This window comes from Alternaria infectoria (genome assembly GCF_024043175.1).
Source record: "Alternaria infectoria strain BMP 0036 chromosome Unknown scaffold_5, whole genome shotgun sequence".
In the NCBI taxonomy this organism is placed as follows: Eukaryota; Fungi; Ascomycota; class Dothideomycetes; order Pleosporales; family Pleosporaceae; genus Alternaria; species Alternaria infectoria.
This window is the reverse complement of record NW_026250694.1, coordinates 1,444,049-1,462,840: the sequence shown is the minus strand read 5'-3', so window position 1 is coordinate 1,462,840 and position 18,792 is coordinate 1,444,049. Positions and strand designations below refer to the sequence as shown.

The window sequence follows — 18,792 nt, the reverse complement described above, 5'->3', positions numbered from 1 at the left end:
GACGGCGTCAGACTATATATGCATCACGATCTGGCCATTACGTCTCCAAGCAAGAGGCTTGAGGCTTGCATCAAACTAAGCTTGCACCTTCTTCATTGGGGTGTCGGACTCTCATCCGACAACGCTTCCGTCATTCCGAGCTCGGAAGACTATCGGAACGCGACCGTGGGTTGAGTGTGGACCTCGCTCTTCAGCGCAATAAAGCAGGAGTTCGCCGCTACAAGGAAGGACGTACCCTTCCGATATTACTGTGCAACCTTACCGTCGCTACCTTTTCCGCCGCAATGAGTCCTCACAAGATTCCCGTCCTCCCATCACCCGATGCACTCCCTAATTACGGCATCTCAAAGAACGGGTTCTTACCTGCCGAGCCACCACTAAGACGCTTACCGCATACCTACTATCAACCATGGGAGACGATCGTTGAGCAACTTCCAACCCTCATAGAGACACAACAAATACGGCAATGGGTTGACGAATTGCCCGTTCTCGATACGTCGCATCTCTCCAGTGAGGCAGAATGGCAGAGAGCACACTCGATGCTCGCTGTCATAGCCCAGGGCTACATATGGGCAGGTCCCGAGCCATCAGAGGTATGTCAGCATGAAATCGCAGTACCTTAAAGTCTCCAGTCACTAACAAGGAAGCTAGCGACTACCCCCAGCGATCACTGTGTCGTTCCTTCAGACTGCCGACTATCTTGAGGTGCATCCAGTGGCCACATATGCAGCTCTGAACTTATGGAACTGGACACCACTCGACGAAGACGCCGACTTGACGCAACCGGAGAACATGGTTGCACTACACACAGCGACGGGAACCGATGATGAGTCGTGGTTCTTCATTATTTCGAATGCCATGGAAGCAAGAGCAGGCCCGTTGATCGAGGCCATGCTTGGTGCTATTGAAGCTGTCGAGACTGATGATGCCACAACGATCATACACGCCCTGCAATACTTCCGACAGGGAATGCAGCGCATTGGCCAGCTCTTGGAACGCATGGATGAGCGGTGTGACCCGCAGATGTTCTACCACACCATCCGACCTTTCCTGGCTGGGAGCATGAACATGGCGAGTGCCGGTCTACCAAACGGCGTTTTCTACGACGAAGGTAACGGAAAAGGCACATGGCGCGCTTATCGTGGTGGTTCCAACGGCCAGTCTTCGCTGCTACAATTCTTCGATGCGGTTCTCTCTGTCGACCATTCGAGAAGCGGCGGCTTTCACGCAGAGATGCGTGGGTACATGCCCGGGCCCCATGCCCGCTTTCTTGACGATGTCCAAGCAATCGCAAATATTCGAAGCTACGTCGATAGTCATGCAGACAACACTGAGCTTCTGACCGCATTCAACGAAGCCGTCGCGGCGCTCAGCGGCTTCCGCGACAAACACATCGCCTTGGTGACCAGGTACATCATCATACCGAGCCGAATGGGAAAACCCACTACCGGTCCCAAGAGACGAGATATAGCTTCCGCCTCGACGGAGTTGGCGGCCGAAAAGCCGAAGACGCAAGAGTTGGTCGGAACTGGAGGCACCAAGCTGATACCGTTTCTGAGAACATCGAGAGACGAGACTAGTGAAACAAAAGTCGTGCATTGAAGTGTCTTGGGAGAGAATTTGAAGAAGAAACCCACTCGTGACGCCATCCCATCCATCTCGAACTTACGGGAAGAAGTCACCGCCCATCTGCTGGTCGTGGATGGGAAAAAGCGGTATGTCAGCCACGGATACGCCATCAAGGTTGTGAGTGCCCGGCTGCAAGAAATCCTGGAGACCCTGATCGTTCTCACTCGGCCATGGCATGGCAAAGAAGTCGGCATCGTATATAGTCCAATCGAGTGGCGCTGCGGAAGACACGTGGCGCTGAACGGAGTCTCGGGAGACCAGCGACCCGTGGCCGAGCTGTGCGTCGCATTCATCCACTTGGGCCGCGATGTTAGTTGACTCTCCAGGCAATAGGCCAAACAATTCCGACGATGCTTGCTTCCTTTTACGGCGCAGATGCAGCTCTCTCTTCTTGGCATGTGCAGTGGTAATCTTGAGCAGCGATTGCGCGACCTGTGAGTATTGCCGGGCATGAGGGTCGACTTGACCAAAGTAGTCCATGCAAGTGATTGCATCTTTGCAGCTGTCCACTAACATAAGTCCCGAGTCCCCAAGAATGCCGACAGCAAGAACAAGTGTAGCCGTAAAGAGCCAGGATCTGATACCTGTTAGCCTACTCAATAGGGCAAGATAGCTTTACTTACACTATCAGTGGCATCTTACGAGGCAACTGCTTTGTAATCGTCACGACTAGCAGAGTATCCACTAACGTCGACGCGGCATCAAGTGCAGCATCTGCGTACTTGCGCTTCTCTTGGTGATCAGCTTGTGAGCCTCCGCTCTTTAGAGGAGCGCCCATGTACTCATATAACTCGTAGATGAGGAAAGGTCGGGTAAGTAGCATGATGCCGTAGTAATAGGAGCAGAGTGTGGAGCAAGCACCCACTACGGCTTCTCGAGAATGAGGTCTGGTCGTAAGATGAGATAATTTCTGCAGCCATTTGGACGCCCAGCTCTTCAACTGTCGCGAAACATAGTCTGCAATGCGTAATGATATGCGTTTGCGAGAGTACACTTCAACGACGACACGCTCAATAATCATGAAGATCTGGACGCTGGCATCCAGTATATTGGCATCATCGGTTTCGGTGTTGTCTTCAAAAGTGTTGTATTTGACGGTGCAATCGACATCTGATGTGGACGGAGGTCGGCCTAATGCGTTGCTACATGGGGAAGCAGAGGATCAGCATATACTACCAGAGTGAAGCTGTGCAGACTCCGCAACGTGTGAGACTTTGGTTGAGGACATCTGTAGTTGTATCTTACCTTATCAACTGGTCGGTGACGCGAATGCTCTTCCAAATCCGGTCTCGCACCAGCTTGATGGTTTCGCCAAAGGATGCGTTCACTTCCGTTCGGTGTATGCCGATTGCATATGCGGCACGCGCAGCCAGGGCTGAAACAAGTTAGCGTATTATGTACTGCCAGTTCTTTCTCATTTCGCATACAGAAGTATAAGTAGGCTCCATTCGGCTGAGACGCTCGGAGCATGTAGATGGCTACGAGGGCAAAGCCTTGAACAGTAGACACGTTCATGCTGCTGCACATATGCTTCAAAAGCACATCCCGAGCAGTATTGAACCAGGCTTCTGCCTTTTCCTCTAATCGCTCTTGGGCGCCGATCGCAAGGACCAGATAGAAGACGGCAGCTGCAGCATCGTCTGAACTCGAATTCCTGCTGCCTGCCCATGCTTTCAGTTCGGGAGCAAGATCCTCTCGTTGGAAGAGCTGAACGAGGCCACTACTTGCAGCCATGAACTCGTTGACTAGTGCGTCGACCTGATGCACATCAATAGGAGGACATGAATGTTGATCCGCTGAATCAGGCCGAGCGATCTCAATGATGGGGTCGCGTGTAGCTTGAACAGTAGCTCTTGGGTCCACCTCGGATGTGATGAGATGCCTGACTGTCTGCAGAAAAGATAGCGGGGCGCAGTCGCCAATGAATATAGACTTTCCCTGGGCGTCACGGAGGATGCGACCCTCAAGAGGCACCACTGTATCGCCTTGTTGATCATCTCTGCTCAATGTTGGTGAGAGTGATGTTCCATCCTCGGCAGCTTCGCGATCAAGTCTTTGTCGCACAGCATCGTCCTGTTCATCTCGATCGCGATTATGAGGTGTATGGCCAGTTGAACGGGGGTGATGACGGTGGATATCGTCGGAACGAACACCGTGAAGGGGAGTGTGGCCGGCAGAATGCGCTTGTGGGCGTGCATGAGGGCCGCTGAACGTGCAAGTAGCCGCACGATCCTTCCGAGTGCAATAGGCGCATGGTTGCTCACCGTCGCACTTTACCTTTCTTTTCTTGCACAGATCGCAGGCCGCTGCGACGCGCTCAAGTCTGCGCCGTTTCTCTGGACGCGTCGTTGCCAGTGCATCCGGTGTTGACATCTCGTGGAATAATGTCGCGTCAGCTAAGTGCGAATAGTTAGCAATCGGCTACCAGAGCGCGCGGCTGCACCCTGAGGTGAAAGGAAACACTCGACGGAACATCCGACGAAGCTGAAGCGTCGGACGGATGCGAGCTTCGGCTGAAGACGGGCTTGTACTGCGCTAAGACTTGGGCCGAAGCACAGACGTCATCGCGCGGACTCTTTCCGATCATCTGTCCGGCACCGCGTTCATCGGACAATTCTTCTACACCTGCGCATGATCGCGATTGTGTTGGGCATGCTGTATAGTAGTGTCTTCTGAGCTAATCGTCTAGCGAAGGGACATGTCATGTATACACCTGCCCAATAGCTTCAACGCCACCACTTCCATGAACGCTTCTCAACGCGTTGCAAGCCTCGCTTCTCAAGCGCGCCCTTCTCATGCCCAACGCCAATTGTCCAGACCAACGCGCTCAATATCTCCCCGTCAACAACACCATCTACCTCCCTTAGACCCCTCTCCTCGAACCCCAACCTCTTCAGAACATTTGCGCTTGCTGTATTCTCCGGTTTGCAAAAACCGCAAAACTCCTTGAGTCCTTTCTCGTCTGTGTAGTACTCCATCAAGCCCGCTGCAGCTTCAGTAGCGTACCCGTTTCCAAGGTACCGGGGGCGGAAAGTGAACCCGACATCTGGGATCGTTGGTGCGGACGGTTCGGACGGGAAGCGCGCGAGTTGCATTGACACGATGCCGATTGGCGTTAGTCGTCTCTTCGAGAAAGGGACGTTTTCGTCTTCGTGCGGTGAATTGATGTTCAAAGCTGAGTTTTGTCTGAGCGAGACCAGGTAGCGACCATAGCCTGTTTGCTCCATCCTCTCAATATCCTTCGCGATGAAGTTCTTCCCAACATCGCGAGGGGGTGTGATCTCTGTCTTTTCCGCATCGACTGCGGGCTTCTGCTCAGCGGGACCTGGGCTAAACACTAGCTCGTATGCGAAATCGCAATGAGCATCGTCCTCAGGGTTAAGGTGGGATATGAAGAGACGAGGTGTTGTGAGGTGGAAGTCAAAGTCAAGCATTGTGTTCACAGCAGAGAGAGCTTGTTTGATGGCCAATTTGTGCTGCATGCGTTTTGTTTTTAACACACTCGTTGATGGCTGCCTAGAGATGCGAGGAATGGCTCAAGTAAATCGGGTTTAGCCTAAACGTAACTGATCCTTCGCGCCACCACCAGATGGCGGAATCATGCAGCAACATTTCTTCGCGTGATGATAAGAAGCAACGAAGACGATTGATTGGTAATTCTAAATGGGTATATCATGCTACTGAAAGATACCCATATAGCATATGCAAGATTCTGAAAGTCTAAGGCGCCGTCTGTGTCGCAGTCGCCGCATTCCGCCAGTAGGCATGAGCTTGCATGGCTGGAGTGGTTGTCGCTGGAACGTCATCGTAACACCTGCCAAACCAGCCCTTCGAGGTGCAAGTAGTTGTCGGTGCAGCTGATGTAGTAGTGGTCGTAGCAGACGTAATAGGACCGGTAGCTGTCGTCTTGTCTTTGCAGCCGAACCATCCGGGCTTCAAGGAGTTAGTCATGTTCGCACTGTTTTGAGGTTCTGGAACTCACTGTTTGACAGGTACTTGTACTTGTGCTAGTTGCAGTACTTGATACGCTGGACGATGTAGTTGATACCATCGTAGTAGTCTCATCACGACATCCCCACCACCCAGGCGTCTTACATGTCTCCGTCCGCGTCCTCGATGATGTGGTACTTGTTGGTGTTGTAGAAGTACTCGTTGTCGTGGTTTTCGTCCCGTTCTCGAACTTCCATAGGTAGCAATCGACACAACCAACATCCTCTTCTTGGCATTTTGCTGCCTCGTCGTACTTCATGTACACGTTGTCAATGGCGTATCTAAGGCTGTGTGTCTGTGTGTTCTGCCTCCAACCCCAGTCTTTGACCACGTCGTATGCACACTTCTTTCCGGTATGGCAAAGGGTCTCAAAGGCGTATCCGCCAATAGAGCAGAAACTCGTCGCACCGTTGCAAGTTCCCATGTACACGGGGTCAGCGGTGTGCCCGAAATGGAAGCCACCTGTATTCTTCCTGAGTGGAGCAACGTCACCAGCAGCTGGTAGTCCTAAGCGCTTAGCTGCTAAGGCTTGTGGGTATGCTTCAAACGTCACCGCGGGGATACCGTGCTGCAGGCCGATCAGAGAAGCGAGGACGCCTCCTAGACTGTGCCCTGTCGTCATGATGTGTGCATCCGGATAGATTTTGACAACCTCCTGATACAGCTCGACAGTTGCGGCATAGTACCTGTTCGGCTTCCGTAACTCGTTCTTGACGCATTGCTCGTCGCAGCTGTAGGTGCCAGTCTGGCAGTCGCATACCTTGCGCCAAAGATATGTGCCGCCCTGGCCGCAACAGCAAGAGCCGTACAGGTTGTCGTTCTCTTTGTCGTGCACGGACGTTCCGTCGCCTTCGAACATGGCTACCGTCGTTCCCTTTACCGCCAGAATGATGGTGGAGTTAGTGTCGTCGCTGAACACATGGCCTCGGATGCCACTGTCATCCCAGCCAAAAGGGACCGACGAGTTGTAATGCCCATCGACGTCCATCCATCCTGCGTCGTCAGGGCCGATTTTGTAAGCATCTTCGGACATGTTTGCGAAACTGATAACGGTGTTCTTGTCCGTGACATCCGGACCCGGAATATCCTCGGCGATCCACATGGGCGACATGGGGATCTGTGCATCGTAGCCACGTAACGCGGGCCTTTCTATCTTGACTGGTGCCGACTTGATAGTGAAGGGCCCGATGCGGGAGTCGATACCAGCAACGGCAAACCGCTCTGGAGTCACATCGAATCTTCGTGCTCGTGGCCCAGGTTGTCCAGCGCCGTGATCCAAAAGGTGGCGCAGAGTGAAGCCGCTTGGTCTTGATGATGTCTTAGTTGTGGTTTCCGCTAAGGCGGTCGGCTCACGGGGGTTGCCATAGCTAGTGTAAGTCCAGAAGATGCAGGCAAGCAACGCGACCTGCGCGAAGACGCCAAAGGCGAAGAGAATGGTAGAGGGCCTGCTCCGATGATTAAGAGTCGAGTTTGATGGCATGATTTGTGGACATTGCAGAAGAGACAACAGGGCGAGAGAGACGGGACTGTTATGATAAGCGCGGCGATGGCTGAGTCGCCGCTGCGCACGGGCGTAGATGGCTCGTGATGGGAACGCTATGCCCGATTCCGTTAGCAGCTTATGCTACGTCACGCGTGCTTCATCCACGCGCACATCTCATCCGACGTGGATTACTTCACGACTCGCGAACAACGTGAAAGTCATCGAGCAACAACACGAAACTCTTTGAGCGCCTGATGTACCGATAGGCTATCGTTGCATATCATTAATATAGTTTGAGCGGAACGCGTCCCGCCGCTATTGCACCGGCAGCCGGCCAGGGACGATCAATGCACTGCAGCACATCAGCACGGTGCAACTGCCGGTTTCTGTTTTCCACGCTGGGCTCTGTCAAGAGACCGTGTGAGGCGTGACAACACGTCGTATCGCGGCGCGGGCTTTGAGCTCCACTAACTCCGGACCGTTGAGTCCTGGTCTTCCTGTTGAAACATCGTCAATGTGTTGAAGCTTCCTTTTCCATATCATCTCAGTAATCATCGATCATGGCTTTTCCCAAGCCGCTTCTTTATCCCTTGTAAGGTCGCCGGCACAGCGTTGGACAAACTGATTGCCGCACAGACTGCGCCACAGGTTACGGGAATGACATGGCTGGTCTTACAGCCATCCAGATACCCTCTCAATACCTGATCAAGCTCATGACCTGAGAACAGCCCGCGGATCTGCGTCGCGCCAGCATCCATTATCTCCTTCGCGTCCAGTTCGGGCAGGTTGCGGGCGAGGCTTGAAAGCAGTCCGTTCGTGAATGCCGCTTCACTCGATGCTACGGAGAATACAGTACCAGTATTTTCCATGAAGAGCGACATCGATGTTACAGCGGCTAGGTCGTCTGCAGAAACGAGAGCCTGATTGGCAATCATCGGGATCTGAAGAGCGAGGCCGACTCCCGTGGCTGTCAAAAGCTCGAAGCCGACCCAGTCTCTAGTTGGTGTGCTGGCATCCAAGGAGTGTATCTTTATGTTTCCAGCTACGGCCAAGATTGCGCCGACAAAGAAGAAGGGCTTATAGTGGCGCCAGAAGGTGAGGGTTCCGTTAGATATCATAGTGAAGAGTGAGACGCCCATGACGAGTGGAATAAGTCGGACTCCACTCTGCGAAGCCGTGTTGTTGTTGACAGATTGGAACTGGATTGGCAGTGTATACATGAGCGGAAAGAAGGCGCCCGCAATGAAGGATGCATATAGCAGATTGGCGAAGACCAGTTTGTTCTTGAACACGCGAGCTTGTACCATCGCGCAGCTCCCCATGTAGCGTTCGTTGATCGCGAAGCAGATGAAAAGGCCCACGAAACCGATAAAGCTGCCAATGATACGAGCACTAGTCGGAGGCATGATGCCGATCCAGTGCGTGGCTAGGATGAAGCAAGAGAAGCATCCGGATAGCAAGATGGCGCCGTTAAGGTCCAAATTCAGGAGCTTCTCGCGGAGAGGTACATCCTTGGGCTTGCCAGGGTCATGGAAACAGAGGAACATCGTGAGCGCAGCAGCGAAACCAATCGGTAGGCTGATCCTGTGTAGTGTCAGCACACCGACCTTGACTTTATAATGCCTGCGTGGTTTCCATCCACGCGCAAAACATTTGGTGGAGAGTGTGTTGTAGACGGTAAAGCAGCCAAAACACAGATCGGGGTTCACGTACCAAAAGCAATATCGCCATCCAGGGCCGTCTGTCAGAACGCCACCCAACAATGGTCCCACGACGCTTGCAGATCCAAAAGTCACGCCAAACACGCCCATATAGGCGGCCCTGTATTGCGGTCCAGCTGTCATTGCGACGATGATGAACGCACCCGTCATCACTCCGCCACCGCCCATGCCAGACACGATCCTCCCGAAGATCAAAACCTCGCTTGTTGGTGCAGTTGCGCATATTACATTACCGATCTCAAACACTGCAATTGCAGACATGAAGGTGGCTTTGAGGCTGAAGTACTGGTAGGCTTTGCCCCACGCAGATTGAAATGCGGTGTTGGTAATTGCGTAGGACGAGCCATACCAGGCCAGGCTGCTGATGCTACGGAATTGCGTGGTGATGCTCGGGATTGCGGTAGCGATGATTGTTGAATCCAAAGCAGCGAGAAAGATGGAGAGAGCGAGGCCGACAGTTATCAAAGCCAAGCGGATACCACGCGGGTATTGAACGGGTGGTGTAGCATCCTCTGGTGGGGTGTCAACCTTGGACGCTCCAAGGTTGGTGAGTTCTACAGGTTCGTCGCTCATGATGTCGTGCCTTGAGGCGATTTCGTCGAAAAATATGAGGTTAGAGATGGACATTCGAGATTGCTGGCCGTGTCGGTCATGTAGGGCGTAGTGTCAGCGCTAGGAGTCGGAATAGGTCAAGTGTCGGGATAAAAGCTTCCTCGGCAGGTGCTTACACCGAGCCTTGACACACAAACTCCTTCCTTCGCTCTTTGGAGCTCAGCAGGCTTAGCGGAACTAACAATCGACATGAAGCTTTGGAGCTGTTAGGGAGGGATTCGCTGCGAGTCTGAACTGGCAGGCGATGCAAATATGGGCTTGGATTGAAGTACGAATAGAACGTGTGCGTCGGGGACGACCAGAATTCTATCATAACCGCGTTTGATGTCACAGACGATGCTGTGTAATACTGTACCTAGGTACCGCTACTACTGCGTCTATTCTAGCCCGTCGGTACCTAGGCAAGACCGTGTGCTGCGATAGCTATACCTCCTGTTGCAGTCTACAAAAGCATTAGAAAATGTTGAATATATCTTTCAAGGTAGAAGTATACATCGTATTAGGAGCTAGCTACTTCTTAATATATAATGATGTGTATGCAGCAAACACGACACAGATTCTAGCCACCCTTGCAACACGGGCAGAGAGATATGCACACAGCCTATTGATACGAGTCTTCTTCGCTGGATTACTGGCACTTTGTTCTCATCTTTCTGCTCGTGCACGATGCGAAATCCCGCTACTGATGTCCGTGAGGCGTGGATGACCTCGGGCATGATCGCGATACGTTGCGTCGTCTGTGGGCCCGTATCTGGCCACTGATGCAAGCAGTCGGTGCCTGGCATGGATGCCTAGCTACTATAGACGGCGAAGAGCTATCGCGACCTAGGGTTTCATCAATTATCTTTGGTGGGGTTGGTGGGTGTTGATGGCCCCGGGGGACTGGTGAGGTTTGGTGGGGATGTTTGGGCTGTCGCTTCCCTGGCTGTCGGCCCGCAGCGCGTCATCGTTGCCAGCAGCCAGGCGCGTGTCGCGTCGAGCTTTCACACCTTCACACCTTGACGCCGCTTCTGCCCTCGAATCCTCAGCGTGCGCGCCAAATTCACGACAAACATAAAGGCTATAACGCCAAGAATAGCGACAATGCATGCGAGTGGAGCCAGGATGGAAAAGAGGGAGAAGACGTACGACGCCATGCCGAACGAGTAGTCGTTTGCGAGAGGCTCTGTCGAAAGCCCAACCTGCATCGCGGAGAGCACGATGGTAGTGTATGCGAATAGCGTAATGAGACTGTTAACGTTGTCACGCATAAAGGCTCCATACGTGCTGCAGCCGCTTAGGTACCCGCGCAACTCGCCCATGGTCAAGCGATATATCCAGTTCAGCCGCCCAAGTCTCAATTCGCCATAGTTGAAGCGTTGGTTGACGCGTGGGCGGTCTTCCAGCAAGCTTACAGACGATGCAGCCGACGCATCGATGGTATGCGTCTGTACCGAGGTGCAGACGACCTCGCCAACGAGCGCCAGCCACCCAGACCAAGTGACTTCTTTAGGAATGAGGCCGTGGTTGATGGCTAGATTGTAGTCAACCTCCCTTTCGACGAGCGCGACGTACGACAGCATGAAGCCCAGTGCCGTCTCGTACAGGTGCCGACGTGGGCAAATCTCCGTGACCCAGAAGTTTGGGCAGAGAAGGAAGCGAGGCAGCGGTTTGAGGAGAATCGAAGACGAAGACGCTGACGACCAAACAAGATGCAGATCCAACTGTTCTGTCACCACAATTTCCCGTTTCTTGACCACTTGGTAATGAAGAGGTCGCGGCGCGCTTGGAAGGCCCACAAGCCATAACCATTTGTGGACTTCGTTCAGTCGGCGGACATTCAGCTCGATATCCAAGAACGCGCCGATGTTGTTGCTGACGGGCTCGATTCTGTAATTTCTCCGGTATGTTGCTGGCAGCAACGGAACCTCTGGCCCTGAACTACCATCCGAGCTCTCAGTCTTTAGCAGAGCCGTGCGGAACGGCACTGGGCATTTCATCGTTTGCTACACGGTATTAGCATGTTATCGGATGCTCACAGGGCTGCTACTGACCTCGCAGCAGTCAATCATTGTACGAAGAACACGGTTCTCGCCGGAGGGGAATGCGACAGCAAGAGAGGGCCGGAGCTCGTCGCCCAGCGTACTGGCGAGCCTCTACCCCGGTCCCGCGCCATCGCGAACAGCGCCAGACGATCAATACTCGGCAATCAATACAGTTGTGATCAAGCGGCTGTGCGCCATCTCATGCGTCTTACCCTTTTCGGTAACTTGGCCCCCAACATAAGCGGCCCCCAAAGTCTCCAAAGAAATCCACATGCAGGGGGTGGGTGAAGCCATCAGCGAAAACGTGGCGCTCTCCAAACTTAGAGCGCATACCTCACAAGATGGTTTTAACATTACGCTGTAGCCTTTAGTTGCCAGTTTGCAGCGCGGGTTTGCTACAGCACCACGATTCGCGATGGCTTCGGCCACCAAGGTCCAGCATTCGAAGTTCGATGCACAGGTTAGTGTTCTGCTCACACTCGGTTTTCTACATGTTTACAAGCACAGTCTTTCAACCCCGGACTGAACGTTGTCTACCCTAGTGATGAGCAGACAACGTCAAAGTTCTCGGCCAAAATCGAGTAGGTGGCTGGAAGTCCAACGCGAGAATCAAAAGCTAATAACTTCGAGGATCATCGCCATTCCAGGCTTGGGAGCGGACCCCGAATATACATGGAAGAAGAGCAAAGTGCATTGGCTTCGCGATGCCAATATGCTCCCGAAGAAGATTCCACATGCCAAGATTAGCGTTTTCCAGTATCAGTCGCAGTGGTTCGGAAAAGGATCAGTCGACGAACGCATCGATAATGTCGCGAACAAACTACTACATAGCCTCGATAGGTCACGAGTGGTGAGTTAGTACGTACTCGTGATGACTACATGCTAACAACGTATTGGAGAACCAAACCAAAACGCCCATCATCTTCATCTCGCATTGTCTTGGGGGCATCATTCTCGAGAAGGCCCTGCTCATGTCAAGATCGCGCCAAACAGACTTTCCCAACGTGTATCCTTGGATCGCTGGATGCTTCTTCCTCGGTACACCTTTTCACGGCACGTCAAGCCAGTCCAAGGCAATGGTTCTGGCATCCATGGCTGAAGTCGCCGGCTGGGGTGCGCCGTCTAGTCTACTCAAGGTCTTGGAAAAAGACTCGGAGATCTTGCGCAGTCTACTCTCCGAGTTCTCTTATATGGCGCGAGAAGCTCAGTTTCGGCTACTTTGCTTCTGGGAAGAGAACGATAGCGATTTGGTTAACTATCTCGTGAAAGGAATCACATGGCTCAAAAGCAAAGAGCGCATTGTTGACCAATCTTCGGCAACAATCGAATCATTCGACAGCATCTCTCTCATGTCGGATCATTTCCAACTCAACAAGTTCCCTGGGCCAAAGGATGGTAACTTCACTTCCGTCTCTGATGAGATCCGTGAGACAGCCAATAAGGCGGATAGCATCATCAAGACGCGTCAGAACATGCTTCGACAATCTCAAGTCGATGATCGCACCTACCACAGCATGATGGATGCGCTCGGCAAAGGATTCGCCGACGTAGAAGCCGCCGTAAAGGGCACCTACACAGGAGCGAAGGGCACGAAGTCATCATCAGTGTTGGAAATCGAAAACTTTCAGACCTGGAAGAACTTGAACGCAAGTCCCATCCTTTGGATCCATGGAAAGGCTGGTACGGGCCAAGGTGCGATCGCATCTTCTGCTCTTGAACTTCTCCGAAATGCACAAGCAAACAACTCTATGATCATATCGTTCTTTTGCGACCAGGGCGACACGATGCGACGATCGCTGAAAGGTCTGCTGCAAATGGCTGTCCGCCAGATGATCGACATGGACCAAGATCTTGCCCGACACCTGCTTTCAGATTCTCGGAGCAGCAAAGACGCTGGAAAGCAAAGCTTTGACACTGAAGAGATACTCAAGGTGCCTGCTTTATGGATAGCACTACATAAGATGGCGCGGGATCTGCCTAACACTAAGATCTACATCGTGGTGTATGGTGTGGAGCAGCTTGCGGAAGAATCGTTGGAACAATTCTTGCGGTACATGTCAGAGACGCTAGAGACCGAGGGTACGACAAACGATGAAGAGGAGTGTCAACCCGTTAGATGGCTGCTTCTCAATCGCAGCGGGCGCTCGAACATCGAGAAATGCTTGAGACCGCGATCGTTGGAGATCAATCTGAGCGACGCGGAGAACTCTGCGCAGATTAGTGACGACCTCAAAGCGCACATATCAAACAGCGTCGACGAGCTGGATCTTCCAAGGTCTTTGGCATATTTCGTGAAGCGCCACATCTACTCGCGCGCGGAAGACAACTGGATCTACGTTAGTCTAGTCGTACAAGAAGTCAAGAATGCGTGGGTCCCCGGATCTACACAGCACGCACAGATCCGAAGACTGTTGGAGTCATTTCCGTATGGTCTGACCGACATGTTTGAGCACGTGCGAAAGCGCGTCCTAAACCCACAAGCGGAGGGCCATGAATACACGAAAGAGATATTGCGTTGCAGAATCTCGGCGTATGTAGCGCCCACCATGCGCGAACTTGCGATCATGGCCGAGCTACCTCAGCAACATCGCAACGATGTGGACAAGCTGAAAGCATACATAGTTCGCTGTGGTGCATTCTTCACCTTGAGAGGTAACGACTGGGATCTGGATAACAGCACTGTCGAATGGATCGACATCTCCGCACAGGAACATCTCCGACAGTATGCAAAGAACGACTTATCTCTGGATCTCGACGATGTTCAGCATGGCATCATCGCGTTGCGTTCGTTGGAGTATATATACGACGCCGTCAAACATCAAGACACCGCAGAACACGAGCTAGAGGACGATAATGAAGATCAAGAGGAAGAAAAAGAGGAAGAAGAGCCAGCGGAGGATCTTGAGGTCGAAGCAGAAGAGGCGACCGATACGACCGAAGCCGACAGCAAGTCAGTACACGATAGCGCCAGCCAACAAAGCGAACAGGACGATCATGACCAACAGGACGAAGACGATGAAGATGAAGAAGAAGACGAGGCTGATTCATCCTCGGTTGGAGAAGAAAATCAAGAGGAAGGTCTGCTAGACGTTGATCTACGATATCCTGTTCGGTACTGGGTGGAACATGCGAAGCGAGCACCACCGGATGTGCTCGAAGAGATTGACTTCGACCACTCGTTCTGGCAAGAAGCCTCGGACGCTCGTCAAAGATGGTGGAAGACCATAGAAGAAGTTCACAACATGACAGATCAAAAAGACGTATCGCCACTCCATGTCGCTGTAATCCTCGAGTTCCCTGCTTTAGTCGACCACATCCTTAGCCACAGGGAGACGGCGGATGTCCACTTACAAGACTCACTGGGTTTCCAGCCTCTGTATTACGCATGCGATGGTGGCTGTGGAGAGATTGTCAATGCGCTACTGGGAGCAGGTGCTGACATTGACTTTTCGAGCAGCAGCGCCAATCCTACCGCGCTGCATGCTGCGTCAAGGAACGGCCACTACGATGTTGTCAGCACTTTACTCGACCGCGAGGCCGATGTAAACGCCTCGTCGTCGGACCATGGAACAGCGCTTTACGCGTCTGCGGGCAACCTCGAAAATCGCGTCGTGAAGCTTCTGCTCGACCGCAACGCCGATGTCAACGTCATTGGTGGCGCTGGCCGAAGAGCGCTGAATGTGGCCGCATTCTCAGGCAATACTGAAGCTGTTCGCCTATTGATCGAGAGAGGCGCTAGTATTGACCCCAACGAAGAGTACTTCTACGGGTCTGCACTTGGTGCCGCCGCCCGTCGTGGACATGCTGATGTTGTCCGTCACCTCTTATCACAGTCGTGGAACCTGAGCCGACCGATGAAGACCTATGGAAGCTTCTTGAACGCAGCTGCTACCTACAACCATCTAGAAGTCTTCGAGATCTTGCTCGAGAAAGAGGAGCGCGTTCTCGTGCTCGAACAGGCATTGCAAGCTGCTGCGCAACGGGGCTACGATGCTATTGTCAACGCCGTTCTGGAAAAAGAATCCAAAGTACCGTCGTGCATCATCAGGTACCAGAGAGCGTTTTCTTTGGCCGCCTTCTACGGTAGAACGGAAATACTCAAGTTACTTCATCCAAAGGGAATCGATCAAACGCAACTAGACGAGGCCCTGTATCAGGCTACCGACAACGAGCACCTGGAGACCGTGGAGCTGCTTCTCGACTTTGGCGCCAACCCAGATACGGAAGGGCCTACGTATGGCTTTGCGTTAGCCGCCAGTGCATACGACGGTACAGCAGACATCATGAAGGCTCTTCTTGATAAAGGCGCGGACGTCAACAAACGCGGTGGAGATTACGGCACATGCATCCAGGCCGCTGCATGGCATGGTGATGCCGACAACGTTCGACTGCTACTTGAGCGCGGAGCCAAGCTCAATACTGAACCAATTGGTTATTACGGCACCGAGCTGCAAGCTGCTGTTCATACTGGCGATGAAGACACCATTCGCCTTCTTATCGAAGAAGGAGCTGATGTGAACGCATTCGGAGGGCACTTCTCGTATGCCATTGTTGCTGCGGTGGAGCAAGGCGACAGCACTGCAACCAAGATTCTGTTTGAACATGGTGCTAATGTCAACGTACGCGGAGGGGAGGATAATTGGCCAGTGATTTCATTGGCAGCATCTACATTGCTCACTGAAAACCTGGAGCTCCTCGTGCAGAACGTCCACGACATCAATGCAGCCTGCGCTAGAGGTACAACAGCTTTGATCAACTGCGCCGACTCATGCGATGCAGATGGGCTGAGATTCCTCATCTCTCACAACGCCGACGTGCACATTTCAAGCGACAAGTACGGTACAGCACTCCACGCTGCAGCGTAAGTTCAAGCAGCCCTGATCATCTTCAAAGAGACTAATTTCTACACAGGGCCGAAGGCGATGAGGAATGTTGCGAGGTATTGCTCCAAGCTGGCGCGGATGTCAACGCTGTTGGCGGGCCATATGGAACGCCGCTGCAAGCTGCTGCATGGGCCGAGGATATGGAAAGTGTCCAAGTCTTACTGAAAGCCGGTGCCGACATTAGCATCACGGAGCCCATATCCGGCGAGTATGGTTCGGCTCTACGGGCGGCTTGTGCTGCTGGCTCATTCGACATCGTCAAAGAGCTGTTACAGCATGGTGCGGCTGTCAACATCCGGCCAGCGAATGGAAAGTTTGGCGGTGCACTCTCTGCAGCCGCTGCCGGCGGGTTCGACAAGCTTGTAAAGCTTCTCATCAAACATCACGCCGATGTGAACGCTAGTGGTGGCCTACATGGCTTCCCCATCCTGGCTGCCGCTCAGTCTGGCGTCTTACCTGTCGTGCAGCGCTTACTCGACAACGGTGCCAATGCTTCAGCGCTGGGAGGCATACTTGGCTCCACTGTAGCTGCTGCAGCTTACGGGAACGACTTGGAAATTATGCGGTTGCTGATAGAACATGGGGCCGATGTACATGCAAAGGGGGGGAAGTATGGCGACGCCCTACAAACAGCAGCGATGAAAGCCGATATGGCCATCATTGAGGAACTTCTCGATCGAGCCATCGAACTCGTTAATCATCACGATGGCAAATATCATACCGCTCTCGTAGCCGCCTCATACTTCAACCGTATGGAGGTGGTTGTCAAGCTACTTGATGCTGGAGCAGACTTTCGGATTCAAGGCGGAATGTACCGAAGTGCTATCTCCGCAGCTGCCATTCGAGGCAACAAGACTATTCTGGACAAGTTTCTCGCGATGAAACCTCCGGATCACCTCTTGGATGAAGCGTTCGTTGAAGCTTGCGCTTATCGTCAATCAGCTTGTGTCGACGCTTTACTCAAGGCTGGCGCCAATGTCTACGCACGACATCCAAATCGAGGATCTGCAACCGAAGCACTTGATACGTCAGAAGAAGAGGATGAAAATTCCGATCTGGATGATGATGATGATGAGGAGGAGGAGGAAGAAGATTCCGATGATGAAGAGGAGGAAGAGACTGATGATGACGAATGGGAAGGTGACAATGTCTCCGTGGCTGGACAGACTGACGCAGGCAGTGTCACTGATGTCGAACTTGAAGAAGAGTTAACCGATGAGGACAAGATACGAAAACTGTTGAGAGAGGCACAGGACCGCTGCAAACGCAACCCAACTGTAAAGCGGTTCCGGACCGTGAAGCACCAGGAGATTCCAACAAGCCTCAGCGTTGGGATAAACCGCCGTCGCCCGGTACCACCATTGCCCTCGCAAATGGTTCGCAAATCCAGCATACACAGCGATGAAAAGGAAGTTGCACCACCACATGGGCAGCACTCTCAGGAGCCCTGGAGTCTGCCTTTTCACCTCAGACCGGGAAGGGCAGAGGCTGTAACGGTTCCACATGCTCAGCCGGCTGCAGAGGTCCCAGTATCATCGTACGCTGGCCATTCACCCCCTATACCCGCTCAGGGCAAACTTCAATCTCCACCGTTATCCTCCGAAGGTATGCGATCGTCCATTGACGACCGACAACGACAAGACTCGGCCTCTTCCCTCCCATCACAGAGATACAGCTCGATTGGATCCACAGCTAGCGTGCCGCAGCCTGACAGCACGACGTTGAGGAAGGGGAGTGCAGACCACGGACTCAAGAGGAACAGCAAGGCTGTCAATCGCAAGTCAGTCGCAAACCTGGAAGCAGTCAATCGATACCACCAGCAGCGGCAGCCAAGCTACTCAAAGCCCACACCACCGCTAGACCGATCGATATCCGAACACGACTACGCTGCTCAAGGTCAGCATATCGCGTCTCCACCACAGTATGGATCACCTCCCATTGCACCACAGGGCAACAACACTGGTGCTATGACTCAATCATACCCTCCGCCACTACCACACAGGCAATCACAGCAGTTCAATCAGGCACAACCGTGGATGCATCCTGGTCCATCGCAGGCACCGCAGCCCCCTTACCAACAGTACTTGCCGTATACATCGCCACCGCTGCCTCCAACGCAGCAAACATACATGCCTTATTCGCATACAAGTGCAGCTTCATCTCCGGCTTCGAGGCCGAGCAGTCAGTATACAAAAACAGGTAGCCAGTACGCACCCTGGGATACGCCGAACTCGAGTACAACTACGTTCAGCAATGCGCAGGGTCAGGGTGAGGCGCACGGAAGGAGGTGGGCTAGTGGTGGGTATGAAGGGCAGGGGTATGGTTGAGTGATAATTATAGCACGAGCACCGTTAGGCTCTGTAGCGATTCCTAGCTTTGAAACCATGCGTTTGATGTTATTCTCTTAACGAAGCCTGAACATGATCGAATTCTTCCTTGGTATCCAGTAT

General features: G+C 52.9%; 6 protein-coding genes across 6 annotated transcripts; 2 read left to right on the top strand and 4 right to left on the bottom strand.

Moving 5' to 3' along the window:
* Positions 1–284: 284 nt before the first annotated feature.
* Positions 285–1,602, top strand: J4E92_004144 (uncharacterized protein; the record flags this gene model as incomplete). Its single annotated transcript, XM_051495536.1, has 2 exons — positions 285–593; positions 652–1,602. The coding sequence occupies 2 exons, from the start codon at positions 285–287 to the stop codon at positions 1,600–1,602; spliced, it is 1,260 nt and encodes a 419-aa protein (XP_051354555.1).
* A 63-nt stretch (positions 1,603–1,665) lies between these two features.
* On the bottom strand, positions 1,666–5,063 carry J4E92_004143 (uncharacterized protein; the record flags this gene model as incomplete). Its single annotated transcript, XM_051495535.1, has 5 exons — positions 1,666–2,206; positions 2,253–2,771; positions 2,875–3,004; positions 3,057–3,702; positions 4,488–5,063. 5 exons carry the CDS (start codon positions 5,061–5,063, stop codon positions 1,666–1,668), a joined length of 2,412 nt encoding a protein of 803 aa, XP_051354554.1.
* Positions 5,064–5,572: 509 nt separating this feature from the next.
* J4E92_004142 (uncharacterized protein) lies at positions 5,573–7,275 on the bottom strand (the record flags this gene model as incomplete). The annotated part of the gene is made up of 2 exons (XM_051495534.1): positions 5,573–7,064; positions 7,268–7,275. 2 exons carry the CDS (start codon positions 7,273–7,275, stop codon positions 5,573–5,575), a joined length of 1,500 nt encoding a protein of 499 aa, XP_051354553.1.
* Positions 7,276–7,653: 378 nt separating this feature from the next.
* On the bottom strand, positions 7,654–9,626 carry J4E92_004141 (uncharacterized protein; the record flags this gene model as incomplete). Its single annotated transcript, XM_051495533.1, has 2 exons — positions 7,654–9,459; positions 9,618–9,626. The coding sequence occupies 2 exons, from the start codon at positions 9,624–9,626 to the stop codon at positions 7,654–7,656; spliced, it is 1,815 nt and encodes a 604-aa protein (XP_051354552.1).
* A 792-nt stretch (positions 9,627–10,418) lies between these two features.
* On the bottom strand, positions 10,419–11,414 carry J4E92_004140 (uncharacterized protein; the record flags this gene model as incomplete). Its single annotated transcript, XM_051495532.1, has 1 exon — positions 10,419–11,414. The coding sequence occupies one exon, from the start codon at positions 11,412–11,414 to the stop codon at positions 10,419–10,421; it is 996 nt and encodes a 331-aa protein (XP_051354551.1).
* A 460-nt stretch (positions 11,415–11,874) lies between these two features.
* Positions 11,875–18,669, top strand: J4E92_004139 (uncharacterized protein; the record flags this gene model as incomplete). Its single annotated transcript, XM_051495531.1, has 5 exons — positions 11,875–11,919; positions 11,967–12,040; positions 12,090–12,309; positions 12,359–16,320; positions 16,371–18,669. The coding sequence occupies 5 exons, from the start codon at positions 11,875–11,877 to the stop codon at positions 18,667–18,669; spliced, it is 6,600 nt and encodes a 2,199-aa protein (XP_051354550.1).
* Positions 18,670–18,792: the final 123 nt, after the last annotated feature.